At 40.2% G+C, this 14,325-nt stretch overlaps 1 protein-coding gene across 3 annotated transcripts in view; it reads left to right on the plus strand.

Annotated features, from left to right (window-relative positions):
- Window positions 1-154: 154 nt before the first annotated feature.
- The window catches only part of ADAT1 (adenosine deaminase tRNA specific 1), a 24,196-nt gene continuing 10,025 nt past the window's right edge, over window positions 155-14,325 (plus strand). Inside the window, exons 1-8 of one of the 3 annotated variants that reach the window (XM_071567670.1) lie at window positions 272-484; window positions 1,247-1,315; window positions 2,971-3,025; window positions 3,887-4,017; window positions 5,513-6,125; window positions 8,581-8,726; window positions 10,629-10,728; window positions 14,209-14,295. In XM_071567670.1, coding sequence (XP_071423771.1) covers window positions 316-484; window positions 1,247-1,315; window positions 2,971-3,025; window positions 3,887-4,017; window positions 5,513-6,125; window positions 8,581-8,726; window positions 10,629-10,728; window positions 14,209-14,295 — 1,370 coding nt within the window. In that variant the 5' untranslated portion in view covers window positions 272-315. Of the gene's footprint in view, window positions 485-1,246; window positions 1,316-2,970; window positions 3,026-3,886; window positions 4,018-5,512; window positions 6,126-8,580; window positions 8,727-10,628; window positions 10,729-14,208; window positions 14,296-14,325 lie in introns of all 3 variants that reach the window. The other 2 variants (XM_071567672.1, XM_071567671.1) reach the window with 2 other exon arrangements.

Consider the following 14,325-nt stretch of genomic DNA (forward strand, 5'->3'; position numbering starts at 1 on the left):
GGCGCTGGCCCCGCCACACCGGAGCGGCAGCGTGAGGCATGCGGGTGACTGCACAGCGGGAGCCGCGGGAACCCAACGGCCCAACCCGCTGCTGCACTTCAGGGTTCTAGTTCTGTCTTTCTAGCCATTCGGAAAAAGTTGTTTGCTATAAGTAATCGTGGAAGGGGTGATGAAGACAGGCCGTGGATGTTGGAATCTGATGCAGGAACGCGTCATGCAGAGCAAGATGGTGGTGTTTGAAGAGATGAGGGTTGTTATTCAAGTGTTGTGATGGCATCCCCTTTCCGTGTGGAACCCGCACTTGCATCAGCAGCCATGTGGTCGGCTGATGAAATCGCTGAGTTGTGTTACCTTCATTATAGGACGAGACTCCCTAAGCAGGGAAAACCAGATCCAAACAGGGAATGGACTTCACTGGCAGCTGTTGTCAAAGTGGAGTTTGCAGCCCAGAGGGAGGTTCGTGCTAGTCCAGGGAACCTCCAGGGTAAGAACGAGTTGTGGGGATGAGGGTGAAGGGGAGTGGAGGTGGCAGTCCTTGATGCTTGCCTTTTTTTTTACTTCCCCCGAGGGTGACTTAAACATACACCTCTTCCTGCCGCATTTCTATCTTCACCCAAATTCTTTATCCTTTGTGATTATAAAAGCTTTTACAACTTCTGTCTGAAAGGAGATGGTTATAGCGAAATGCTGCTCTTCACAGACTGTAATCAGGAAGATGAAAGCCTGCATTTGGCTGTTCAGTAGGTCGTGAAAGTCTAGGCAGAATCCTCATTCCTGATGCAAACGCTTGCAAAAGTGTTTAGCTACTATTTGAAAGACTCGTAGATCGCAGATCTCAGTTTGCTCTCCTTTAACAAACTGTCTTACTGCATTTTGCATTTGTGCTCATCTTCCTGTCCCTTACTGGCACTTTAGTGTTGTCAGGCATATTGTATCCCATGTTGATTTATTATGTGTTTGGGGAATGCTGTGCCAGTTTCTGTTGTGCTGCCTGGCACCTCAGGCCTGTGTTGGTCTTCCCTGCTATGCTGTCATAGACTTTCCTTCACGCTGGTGGTTCTTGCCTTCTGTATTCGCTTCTGGATCTGATGCCGTTTCCTTTCTGTAAGGTTGTTGCATGGCTTGTCTCTCTCTAAGTCCCTTCTGCACACCATTCTGTGTGTTGTTGTACAAGACTGACTGTTTGAGGAGCAATGCTTCTGGCAATAGTTGGTGATAATTTGTTCAGCCAACATTTCTTTTTCAGTAACTAAGGAAGTTGTTGCTATGGGAACTGGAACAAAATGTATTGGCCACAACAAAATGAGAAAAACTGGTAAGTCTGGTGTAAAATTCAAGAACAGACTACCTATGCTAACTTCTCTCTTGCTAGTGTTATAGAATTAATAAGAATGTCCAAGGCATTCTGCTCAGACTTACTATGGATTGAAGCCAGAAGTGTAAGGCAGGCCTCACCTTCCCAAGGAGAGAGGAGCTTAGGCAGCCCTGAAGGTTTGCTGCACTTGCTGCCTTAAAGATGAATGAACTTTTTATGTGTAGAAATGTATGGCTTAGGCCCCGAGTCTGCATACTCAAAGACATTATAACTGAAAGCAAAGCAAAACATAACCAAAATAATTGTATTTTGGTTACCTGTTACAGTCTAGTTTTGTTGTGGTCTGATGCAAAAGATGCCATTCCTGAGTTTGGATAGGGGCGATACCAGGAAGGCTCTAAAAGGCTTTTTCTCCCTCACTGCATATTCTGCAACTAGATAGTTTTAAGTGTTTGTACAAAAAATCTATGGGTTAGATACATGACTTCTCATGACTACCATTTCCTACTGTTTATTGTAGAGCTTTCCTTGCTCTGCATGTCCATTTTTTAAGTCGTAACGTATCTGTCTCTGCTGCTAGGAGAGAGGAGGAGCCATAGTGATGATGAATGCTAAAAAGTGGCTAAGGGAAAAGGGATCATGAGTATGTAGGTACAGGTCTTTCTGTCATCTTTAGACTTCAGAGGAGGAATAGATTAAGATACGGGGTTTGCATGTATCAGCTTTAGGCTGCTTCATGTTCTGTGTAATGTCTTTCATTTTGAAATGAATTAGTGGATCAAAAGAGAAGAAACTAAATTTATCTTAGGTTTTTGTGAATGTTTCTTCTGATTTAGCCATTTTAGAAGAGTATTAATACAGACATTTTTCTGATCAGTTTAGGGAAAAAATGATTTCTGGTTAAACTGTGGTACTATTTACAATTCAGGTATTATGGGTCAAAATAGAAAGTTGATTTGGAAGAATTAAAACTAGTTTGTCTTGCTGTTGTCTGTCTTCAGTGATCTTAAGTTTAGAACATATTTTCCTCTTAAGATGACCCTAATTTATTTTTAGATTAACTTGGTGGTAGGTCACGTTAATTGTTCTCTATTAGATCCCTTCTAAACTTTCGGAACTGTTAAAGAGGACTCATCACCTGGCCTTTTATTCCTGAAATAAGATACTGCAGTAGGCAGATACTGCAACAAGGTGGAAGATGAGATGTGTAAACTTCGTAAATATCAGAATTATTTACAAGAAAACTCATTTAAATTGTAGGACACAGTGCAAAAAAGAACTTCAACCAAAAGCTTAAACACTTGAAATTTTCTGGATGTCATGCTTAGTCTGAGAGTATCAAGATTTAAGAATGAAAGTCAGGAAGGTTTTTAAGGTTTTTTCTACTCAAAGATTTCCAGTATGGGAAGAGTTAAAATTTGGTGTTCAAACAAGTCTCTGAGTTGCTGCAGTTGAAGACTTTTATCCTTCATTTGCGTAGGCTATTGGCCTCCTTTAGTGGTGATTGGAAGTTTAAATACCTTGCTTTAACCTAATACTAATGTTAAACCTTCAAATGCTAAGAAATCTGGAGAACTGTCGGGTGTGAAGTTCTGTTTGCTTTGTTTGTCTCCTTTTCAGTCATGATTTGTATTCTCACTCGGTTTTTGCTTTAGGAGACGTTCTGAATGACAGTCATGCTGAAGTTGTGGCCAAGAGGAGTTTCCAGAGGTGAGGCATGAAGTTCATGTTCTGTTACTCAATGCCCCTTGAAGTGCTTGTGATACAAATGGTTTTGATCTATTCCTGAAATAGCCATAGTTTGCAGCTTCAGATAGGAGAATGTACTCTGCATTACTTCTCTGTAGGCAACACTTTTTCTCACTGTTAGCAGGATTTTAGCCTAATTTCTACACTTCTAGATGGTGTTAATACCCTTTCACAAAAGCTTGTTTCTTTTGTGTTCTTTTAGAGCCTCTTTCATTTGTGTTCTTTTAGAGCCTCTTTCATTTGTGTTCTTTTAGAGCCTCTTTCATTTGTGTTCTTTTAGAGCCTCTTTCATTTGTGTTCTTTTAGAGCCTCTTTATGAAGTATTAAGATCTGATTTCATGTGACATCATTTCAGGTCTGATGACTACTGGTCAAGGGTAGAATTTTTGCTGTTTCCCATGTACAGTCCTCTTATTTACAACATATGATACGCTGGTGCAGGGAACTGAGCCAGGAGAATAGTAATTCTGAAGAAATAAGTACATTCCTGGCAGTTTGATGTCGCTAATATGAGTCTTAGAGAATCAGATGAGTACCAGTGCTGGTAAACAAACACAGTGGGAGGAGAGTGGCTTATATATACAATTTGAAGAGATAGGTAACTCCACTCAATCCAGCCCTTTGAGGTCTGTTATTGAAGTTCCAGTGATGTGTTTTTGTTTATGGAGTATGTTGGATCCTGTCTATCTGTGGAAGCATAACTGATTGGCTCCTCATAGACTCCATCAGGAAAGAACAGGCACTAGAGGGCATCCAAGTTTTGCTGTTTTTCCATGCATTGAAAATGAAGTAAATGTTTCATGAAAACCTTCTGCCTGACAGATACCTTCTCCATCAGATGTGGCTGGCAGCTTCCCATCAGCAGTGTAGTATCTTTAGTCCAGGAACTGAAACTGGAAAATGGAAACTCAGACCAAATATTTTATTTGTTTTCTTCTGCAGTCATACCCCATGTGAGTATGCTCTATTGAACCAATCACATTGCTTCCACTTGTAGAATCTTTTCTGCCCCTTGCTTTTTTTTGGTCTCTCTTTGATCTGAAGTGAAAGTGTGGCAGTAATTGTTGTTCCCAGTATGTGCCTGAAGATGTACTTGACTGGTCCTTTACCGATAGATTTGGAATTTTGTCTCACTGGATGTGATGGATGAAAACTCAGTAAATCCAATATACTCCTCATGTTATATAATTGAATGTTTCACTTTAAACAACGATAGATACTATTTTCTCTTCCAGAAACTAGCATACTTGTCAGAAGTTCTGTCATATTGCCATTGCTTTGCTTTAAACAATCTCCCTGGCTTAACACATTAATAGAAAGTACTGACATTTACCACAGTTACTAAAAACAACCAAACAAAAAATATCCCCCCCACCCCAGTGAAACAAACAAACAAAAAAACCCAAACACAAAAAACCCTCCAACCAACAAACAAACCAAAATCAAACAAAAAAACGCTAAACAGAAACAACCCACAAACCGCCCTCCCTCCGCCTCAGCCAAACCCAGACTCCTGAAAAACAACAAAAAAAGCTCCACTGACAAAACATCACCAGCTTCCCAACCCAAAACTTCTTGCATAATGCAATGTGACTTCTGTCATGGAAAACACTCTGTGTTTTAAAAAAACCAGCACCACAAAGATGAAGATCTGTTGGCAAAATAAAAGAATGCAGCCTCTTGTCATACCAGCATACCAGGTGTCTCAATGGTACTGTGCTCTCTCAGGACTGTATTCTTCAACTGTTCCTCTGTCACAGAGCAAAGGAGTCTCTCAAAATGTGCCTCACCACTGCTTTGTCCAGTGGGTTAGTTGCTCATATATTTTCAGGATTTTGATGTCATTGCTGGAATATGCAATATTATTTTCTTCATCAATGCATTTGAGAATAGAATCTTCAAATTTATTAGCAAGAATAATTTTCTGCTTCCTTTTTCTCACATGTGAGAAATTTCTCACATTCATCAACCAGGTCTGTCAGGCCTGCTTTGCTGTGAACCGAGCTTCAGAATTTTGGTTTTGAGTTTGTTTCAGTGGTACAGATTAAAGTTTTCACCCTTATCTGTCAGATTATTCGTCAGTTACTCTTTCGAGGTTCATGTTGTTTGGTTAGATCAGATTGGTTTTCCTGTGAGTCTTCAGCACTGCTTGTAGTCTGTCAAATGCCTTTGTTACCTTTTGCTTTATAGATTTTTTTTAATTTGTCTTATTTGCTTGTTTCTTATGCAGAGTGCAAAACTCAAAATGAAGCATATATTGGCTAAAATTTAGGTGAAATCTGATTCCTTGTTGCACAGGAAAATGTTGTTTTAAAAATGTGTTCTCACAGTTAAATTTTCCTGAGTGCAACTCTGTGAAAGCTAATAGTAGTTGTAATACTACTGGTCTGATGTGTTCCAGTCATGACATGTGTTTTTGGCAGTTGTATGTTATTTCTTTTGTTCTAGGTGGAGATGCTTCCATTATTCCAATCAGTGAACCAGAGCTTTCTAAGCCAGTGACTGGAAGTGATGCAGCTGCACAATCTGAAGAGTGCAGAAGTAACCACTATCATTGGTGTCCAGAAGACAAAAGGAAAGCAGAGAATGTGGCAAGTAATTATATAATCAAGAAAATGAAAACTGAAGATGATGGGGTTTTTTCCACAATCACTGAAGACCTGCCTGTTCAGCAAGAATCTGTAAAACGAGAAGAAGACACGAGTCAGAGGTGCTGTGAATGTTCTGCAGAGGTGCAAACAGCTAAAAAGGAAACTGGCTTAGTTAGGCCAAAGGTAGTAGATGTTCACAGAACTGGAGCAAAATGCGTACCTGGAGAGCTGGATGATGCCCGAGCACCTGGGCTGGGGTACCACTGTGTGGGATTATTACGAGTGAAGCCAGGTCGTGGAGACAGAACATGTTCTATGTCCTGCAGTGATAAACTGGCTCGGTGGAATGTGTTAGGGTGTCAAGGAGCTCTTCTGATGCATTTTCTGCAGTACCCAGTGTATCTGTTCGCAGTTGTAGTGGGGAAGTGCCCATATAGCCATGAAGCTATGCGGAGAGCAATTATTGAAAGGTAAGTGCTCTCTTCTGGAAATCACATGATGTGTATGGAGACAGTGGGTTTCGAAAGACAACGTGGGTCACACAAACACCAGAACTTCAGTAAGCTTTTGACACTGTTTTGTAAGATTCTCATTAAGAATCTGTTAAAGTATGAGCTGGATGAGCAAACATTTGGATTGAAAACTGTCTGAATGACTGGGCCCAGAGTCATTCAGAATCAGAGCCAGAGGGTAGTGATCACTGGGCAAAGTGTCGTTGAAGGTCCTAAGTAAGTGTGTACCTGAGGAGTCAATACGAGGTTCAGTCCTGTCTAATGTCTTCATTAATCATCTGGATCATGGTGCAGAGTGTATGCCAGCAAGTTTGCTGAAGACTCAAAATGAAGAAAAGTGGCTGATATGCCAGGATGTTTTGCTGCCATCCAGAGGGACCTTAGCAGGCAGGAGAAAGGTAGGAACCTCCTGAAGTTCAGCAAGGAAAAGTGCACCTCCTGCACATGGGAAAGAACAGCCCCATGCCCCAATATGTGCTGGGGGCTGCCTAGCTGGAAAAAAGCTTCACAGAAAAGGACTAGGGGGTCCTGCTAGACCTGAAGTTGAAAATGAGCACGCACTGTGCTCTGGGATCAAGACTAACGGAGACCTGGGCCACATTAGGTAAAGTATTGCAGCAGGTCCAGGGAGAAAGATCCTTCCCCTGTACTCTGGCACAGGTGAGGCCACAGCTGGAGGGCTGTGTCTAGTTCAGGGCCTCTCAGTACAAGATAGACATGGACATGCTGGAGAGAGTCCAACAAAGGACCTTGAAGACGTGTAAGGGATTTGGAGCACTTCTCATGTAGGGAAAGGCTGGGAGAGCTGGAACTCTTCAGCCTGGAGAAAAGAAGGCTGTGGGGATCTTATCAATTTTTATACATACCTGAAGAGAGAGAGTGCAGAGAAGATGGAACTAGGCAGTGATAGGACAAAAGGCAATGGGGCACAAACTGAAGCACAGGAGGTTCCCTTGGAACATCAGGAAATGCTTTTTTACTGTAGTGTGATGGAGCACTGGCAGACACTGCCCAGAGAGGTTGTGGAGTTTCTCATCTTAGAGTAATTCAAAAGCCATCTGGACACTGTCCTGAGCAGTAGGTGGCTCTTCTGGAGCAGGGGCGGTTGGACCAGATGACCTACAAGAGGACTCTTCCCCCCTCAGCTGTTCTCTGATTTACTGAAATGGTTCAGGACTAGCATGTGACAGCTTGTACTGGTCAGCTGGAAGAAGAGAGAGGTGTGTTACACTGGAAAGACAAAGCTTATATGAATTTCCATGGTGGTAAAAATTTGTCTGCTTCTTTAATTTGAATTACATCAAAGATTTGATTTTTCTCCCTAATGGAAATTTCTGTGGGAGATGAAATACAGTGCTGCTAAATGAGGCAAATCATCTGTTGTGCACTGACTTAGTTTCTCCTCAGATTCTTAAGTTGATGAAAACTATCTCAGCAATAAAAGGATAGGAAGTGGATATTTTTCTTACTTGGGATGCTAAATGAGTGCAACAAAGGAATCTGCAAGTAGTAGAGAAGAGTAAATGGATCCAAACAGAGTGGAGGGCAAGGAGAGCAAGTAAGAAACCAGGGAGCTGAACCATTCTCTTTAAGAGGCAGTTGCTGGACCAGTGCATATGAAAGGTTTAACTTTCTTTAGTGACTTTTCTCTATAGCCTTGCATCCTTCTAGGGTGATTATAAAAGAGGCCGTAGTCTGTTAATGGGAAAGCTCTTAACAACCTGTCCAGTGGTGCGCTCTGGAACACACGTGACACGAATTTGCCTTGGCTTATTATTCTTAGGTTGCAAAGTCGGGCACTTTTTCAGACTGTTGCATCTGACAATATGAGCTTCAGTGTTCATTTGCTCCTACTCTTTGTAACTATTATGATGTTAAATGTCCTTTTTTGGTCATATGACCCTAATCTCATCCAGTACGCAATGCTAATTTAAAGTAACAAAGATGGGATTATACATAGAACTGTAGGTTTATTTTGTGTCTGTTTAGGCTTTGATTATGGACATTTAGGTTCATAAAGCAATTGCTAATGTAATGTGGTTGACTATATAAATACTTTATGATTATTATTTTTATTTGTGATTGCAGAAGTGCATTGCAGTTTTTATCCTGATACTTCATCGATCATACTAGCTTTTAACTAGACCTTTTTAAAAATCTATTCACCGCAGTTTTTTCTAGGATGGCCAAGGTCTTAATAAACTAAGGTAGCTTTGTTTGTTTTCTGTTTTTTTAACAAATAATTTTTGAAGGGAAAAATGCCTCCAAGCCTCCTTGTCTCTCCTTTATAACTCATGTTCAATTCAGTTTTATTGTAAAAGGAACATATTTTAAATAATGAAAATTATACAAAGTATGCTTGTTTGGGAAGAAAAGACTGAAAATTGTTTGCATTTTCCCATGTTTACTTTAGGTGTCAGCACATCTCATCTTTACCAGATGGTTTTCTGGCTCAGGAAGTTAAGCTGCTGCAGTCAGATCTTCGATTTGAACACAGTCGTGAGGCAGTTCAGGAAGTTCAAATTAAGAGCAAGACAAAACTTGTTCCGTGTAGTGCAGGTGAGTTAACTTGGGCCAGTTGCATAACTGTCTGCAAAACTCCAAATAGAAATGAGGCGGTTTTGGTTGTTTGGAACAGAACATCACTCATTTCCAGTGCTAGAGGCAAAGTATGAACAGCAGAAAATTAATTGCAGGTCATAATTTAATTGTTAATAATTAATATTACTCCACTCAGGTTCTAGTTTCCTGTAGGGAGTTTTCAGATTGAATAAACACTTAGTGGTGACATTATTTCTAATCTAAACACAGACAGAAAATAACTGGGGAAAACAAAAGTTCCTAGGTCAAGAAGAAAGCAAAAATTTCAAAAGACGTCTTGTTTCAGTTAATTTTGCATTCTCCTTGGTAATAAAAAGAAGAATTGCCATGCTGGGTTATGCTTGTAACTGCTCCAGAATTCTGTGAACGAAGAAGGAATACAGAGTACTATAGTGTAAAGGTTTAATTGATAGAGATTTTGGACTTGGCATTTTTGTCATGGTGATGAATGAATATGCAAATCTCATCATGATTTAGCCACTTGGTCTCATTTGGGGGGGAAAAGATGGAGCTGCCAATGTATGTGGTTAAGCAGTTTTTTTCAACTTGGACATGCCTGCCTTCTGCAGTTGTATACTTTTCTGTCTGAACCAGAACTGGAAGTTTTTCTGTTACAGTAGAGCTGATGATAAAATAGAATGGAAACAAAGGGTTCCTTAATGGAATTCAGTTTCATTACATTGGGGTTATTTATAAGTGCCAGGAAGGAAACTATTTTGATTTTGTGAGATAGGAAGCAAAATTCATCGTTGAAAAATAGTGTTGCTTCAGTTAGCAAAAAAGGTCTGAAACCACCTGTGACTAAATTCAGTGTATGTCTGTCTTTCTGTACACTTTTCATGTCATTCTGTTAAATGAAGATGAATGATGCTTTGTCACAGGTTTTTTGCACATATTAATTATGCTGGGTTGATTGTTTTCTTGAAGGAGTGAAAATCAGAATAAACTCTAAATTCTGGTCTGTTAACCCTGAACATTGAAATATGCTTGATAGGAACATTCCAGCTGGTATTGTTAAGAAAGAAAAACGCGTTCTGTTTAATATTTTGAAGTTTGAGATAATTACAAAGAAGAGAAATAACAGAAAGTGTTTTCATTTTAACGTAACTTTATATCTGCTTGTCAGAATCTGGTACCTTCTAACCAGGTGATTTTTAGACACTGTACATGTGGAGGGTTTAATACCAATCATATGTATTTAATGTTATTCCATGTTACACAAGACTGTAATTGAATAGAGTGATACAACATTGTACTTAAATCACAGTGCAAGTACAACTGACAGCGGAGTATGCCACTTGCAGCTGAATCATAACACAAGGGTGAGCAACATAATCATTGGTCTCTGAGCATCTTGAATGGCAAGATGGTATTTAGAGTTGATGAACATGCAGGTGTTTTGCCTGTTAGGAACACAGAGAAGGTATCCTATGCAGAGTTTCAGAATTAAGAAGTTTACAGTCTAAGATGATTACAAAGTTCCCAGAATTGGGGTAAAGGATAAGGTTTTTGGCATTTGCTATCTCTTTCAACAAACTACTTTTGACTCCTAGCTAGTACTATTTTTCAAGTAAAGTCTACAGACATTTGATGTACATCAGTTAGCAAACAGAGCTATTTCAAGTATACAATAAGTTAATAAGGAAAACGCAGAGTGACTGGAGCAAGTAGCGTGAGGGAGTATTTCACTACCTGATGTGAAAATAAGTCATCTGACTTGGAAATCTCTTCATGCTTTGTCCAAACAGGATGCACAAAAGAAAGTAGAATCCTCCTAAGAAAGGGAGAATTACAAAGTTGGAGGCCAGATATTTTTTGTGATAAGAGCATCTCCCTTGTTCCTAATCCTTTCTTCTACAGCTATCAGTTGGAGTGCAGTCCCTGAGCAACCGTTGGATGTCACCTCAAATGGCTTCCGCCAGGGAACAACAAAGAAGGGGATTGGAAGCCATCAGAGCAGGTGTGAGAATGTTGGAATACCTGAACACATGTTTTATTTGTTAGCATACATGCCTCTGTCAGCTCACATGATGTGTAGTGCATTGTCAGCAGAAGGAAATCTAGGGAGTGGGGAAAAAGAGGGAAGGTAGGGAGTGGTGGAAAGGGGAGAGGGCACTTGGAATAATGAAAGTTAAATGAGAGTTAACAAGTTTGTCCTATTTCTTTGTCACTGTTGAGAGCATGATAGATAATGGTAGGTGACTATGATAAATTTTTATTAACAAGATATTTACTGGTTAAATTAATAGAATTTTTGCTTTATATTTTTGGGGGGTTGATGATAGAAATGTGTGCATAGCAGATTCTCTTTTTGCAGATTTCTTTTTCTTTAAGAGTCAAGCCATCTGAGTTAGGTGTGTGATTGTGTGAAGTGTTGCTTTGAAACATGACTTTCGGCCTTCAAGTTTGAAAATGTATTGAAAAGCTTGCAGTACATTCCTAATATGAAACATATCACCTTTCCAACTGAGGTTTTGGCACTGTGCTCTTTAAAAATGTCATAATCGTCTATCAACAGTTAATGCTTAAGAAAACAGTTGCGTATTTTTCTTGTGGTTGAGAGCAATGACTTGTAACATCTGCAGACAAATTTCTCCATCTCTGTATTATCTTCTCTTTAGGTGAGGTGACCAAAATTTTCAGTGCTCTGTAGAAATTCAGCCTGAGCATTAGGGTTTGTGTTTTAGTTGTTGGCTGCTTATACTACCAATTTATCATATTCTTATGTTAATTTTTCTCAGACTTTCTGGGAGAATGACAATAATCCTCAGTAGTGAATAGCATAATAAGTGGAGCCTAGACAATTCTAGACAATTCTTGTGCATAATTTATTCACATGCCTCTAAGTTGCATATTCTAAGCTTCTTGAAGTTAGGCCTGACTTGACTGAAGTTTATACTGGTATATCCTGGCATTTTCAAATTTTCTATGGAAAGAAGAGAACTGGGAACTTTGTGTTTTGTGACCAGCATTGGTGTCTGGAGTATTGCTAACAGGAGTGACCTGGATCATTTAGCGTGTCTTTTGAGACAGGGTTTGTGTGCACTGTAGAATAGTAGTTTTCACTATGTGGTGTGTAAGGTATTCCAGAAGATGTGAAAGATCAAAGCAACAAATCAACCCCTTTATCTCACTAGGCTTAAATTTGTTACACAGTGTTTGTGTATCAGCTCTAAAACTTGAGAGCCATCTGCTAAGCTGCCAGTTATCCCAGAAGTGTTAGAACTTAATTAGTGTTGAGAGAGCCTCCTCTCAATATGTGCTCAAAATTCACTAAAACATTCAAAAGTTATTAGAGAGAGCCTACAAGACTGTGATTACAAACATCTCATTTCCTTAGGAAATCAGGATTAAAAACAATGTCAAGGAGCAAGTAAACTGTTACACTTTTGTGAGAAACAGTCACAAAAGGACCTTTTATGATGAAAACAAGGAATTTACAGCCTTATTGGTGGTTAATAATAAACATGACAAGTATTTCTACACCTTTTTTTCTCTCAAGGAATGTCATGGTGATTGCTGGGGAGTGTTGTTTGAGGGTTTTTTCCCCATCTTCAATATGCTAGATAACACTATCAAGGAAGGTAAAGATGACTGACTGAAAGGAATTTGTAGGTAAATGTCTGGTATGTGCTTCTGTTAATGCTTAATTAACTACACCACCAAAAACTACAATATGAACCTTTGACAGATTAAGTTGAAGATTAGATTTTATAGTGTCTTTGCATGCCCCAGTCACCAGTGGGCTTCAACAGGGCTCTGTTTTAGGGCCAGTGCTTTTCAGTATCTTCATAAGTGCCTTGGATGTAGGACTCAAAGGTACACTAAGTAAGCTTGCCAATGATACTAAACTGGGAGGAGTTGGGGAAGGCAGAGAGGCCCTGCAGAGACCTCGACAGCTTAGAGGACTGGGCAATCGCCAACCACTATGAAGTTTAAACAAGAGAAGTGCTGGTTCTGCACCTGGGATGGGGCAAACCTGGATGAATGTACAGACTGGGAAATGGGAAGCCAGAGAGCAGTGCTGTGAAAAGGGACATAGGGATCCTGGTCGATGGCCAGTTTGACATGAGTCAGCAGTGCCCTGGCAGCCAAGAGGGCCATCCCTGTCCTGGGGGAGGAGGGAGGGGATTGTCCTGCACTGGGGTGGCCTCACCTGTGATAAAGGTATTAGCATCCAAAGGAAGGGCCATCAAGATAATGAACGGTCTGCAGGAGAAGCCATATGAGGAGTGGTTGAGGTCACTTGGTTTGTTTAGCCTGGAAAAGCAGAGAATGAGGGGAGACCTCATCCTTGTCTACAACTTCTTCATGAGGGGATGTGGAGGGGCAGACACTGATCTCTGCTCTCTGTGACCAGTGACAGAGTCTGAGGGAACGGCTGGAACTGTGTCAGGGGAGGTTTAGGCTGAATATTAGAAAAAGGTTCTTCCCCCTGAGAGTGGTCAGGTACTGGAACAGGCTTCCCAGGGCCGTGGTCACAGCACCAAGCCTGTAGAGCTCAAAAGTGCATTTGGATAACTCTTGCAGGTACATGACAGGATTCCTGGGGTTTTCTTGGGCAGGAGTTGGACTCAATGATCCTTGTGGAGATTCTGTGATTCTTTGCCATTTTGAGGGTTCTTAAAATACATTCTAGCAATGTAGGAAGGGTTTTTTTGATTGGTGTTTCTTTTAGTGCTTCTGGAAAATTAGCTTGCACTTTTTAGAGAACTGAATCATTGTGAAGACAAGTGTATAAAGATAATTTAATTGAGAAAATAGCTTGGGCTTTGAAGAACAAACTGTGCTTTATAAACAGTGTTTCTTGCCATCTTTTGGGGAAATAGAAGTGCTTAAAGCTGACAGATGCATATGATGTCTTCTAAAGACCCTTTAAACTTTGACTCCCTTTATTTTTTGATGAGTCTCTTTATATTTAACTACCCTGCAGCTGTTGCTGAATGTGTCCTCATCACCATTGTGAAAAGGACAGCATTGTTCCAGATATTTCTGCTACTTCTTGTATTTGTTCTCAATAACACAAAATTTGCCAGTTTGAACAAGCCTTTCTGTGCTTGCCTAATCTGTTCTGGGACTGGTCCTTCTGGCTAAATGTTGCTGCAGTTGTGGGCTGATGACAGTGCAGTCTCATGCTGATAACAATGTGGTGATACTAAAATGTTCTCTCTGCAAACTGAGGAGTGCTGGCTGGGACAATGAAGGCAATGCAGCTCCTTGTCAATATAACATTCAAAACAAAGGGAAAAGGCAAGTAGGCAGCTTGGATGGGGTAGGAAAAGTTAAATGGTGGAGAACTTTTTACATTCTTTGAGAAGTGAACATAATCCTTTTTATAAAAAATATTTAGCTGAGATGTGCTACTTGAGCTGTACAGGGAAGTGAAACTTCTGATTTCTTTTTTCCAGCAGAATTTCTAATGTATTTCTTTTAATACCAGATCCAAGATCTGTAAAGTGGAACTCTTCCATAAATTCCAAAAGCTGGTGGCAAGTATTAAACAAGAGGATCTACCAGACACTCTCCGGTAAAGATAATATTGTTGCATTTAGAAGAG

This window comes from Pithys albifrons, chromosome 12, assembly GCF_047495875.1.
Source record: "Pithys albifrons albifrons isolate INPA30051 chromosome 12, PitAlb_v1, whole genome shotgun sequence".
In the NCBI taxonomy this organism is placed as follows: Eukaryota; Metazoa; Chordata; class Aves; order Passeriformes; family Thamnophilidae; genus Pithys; species Pithys albifrons.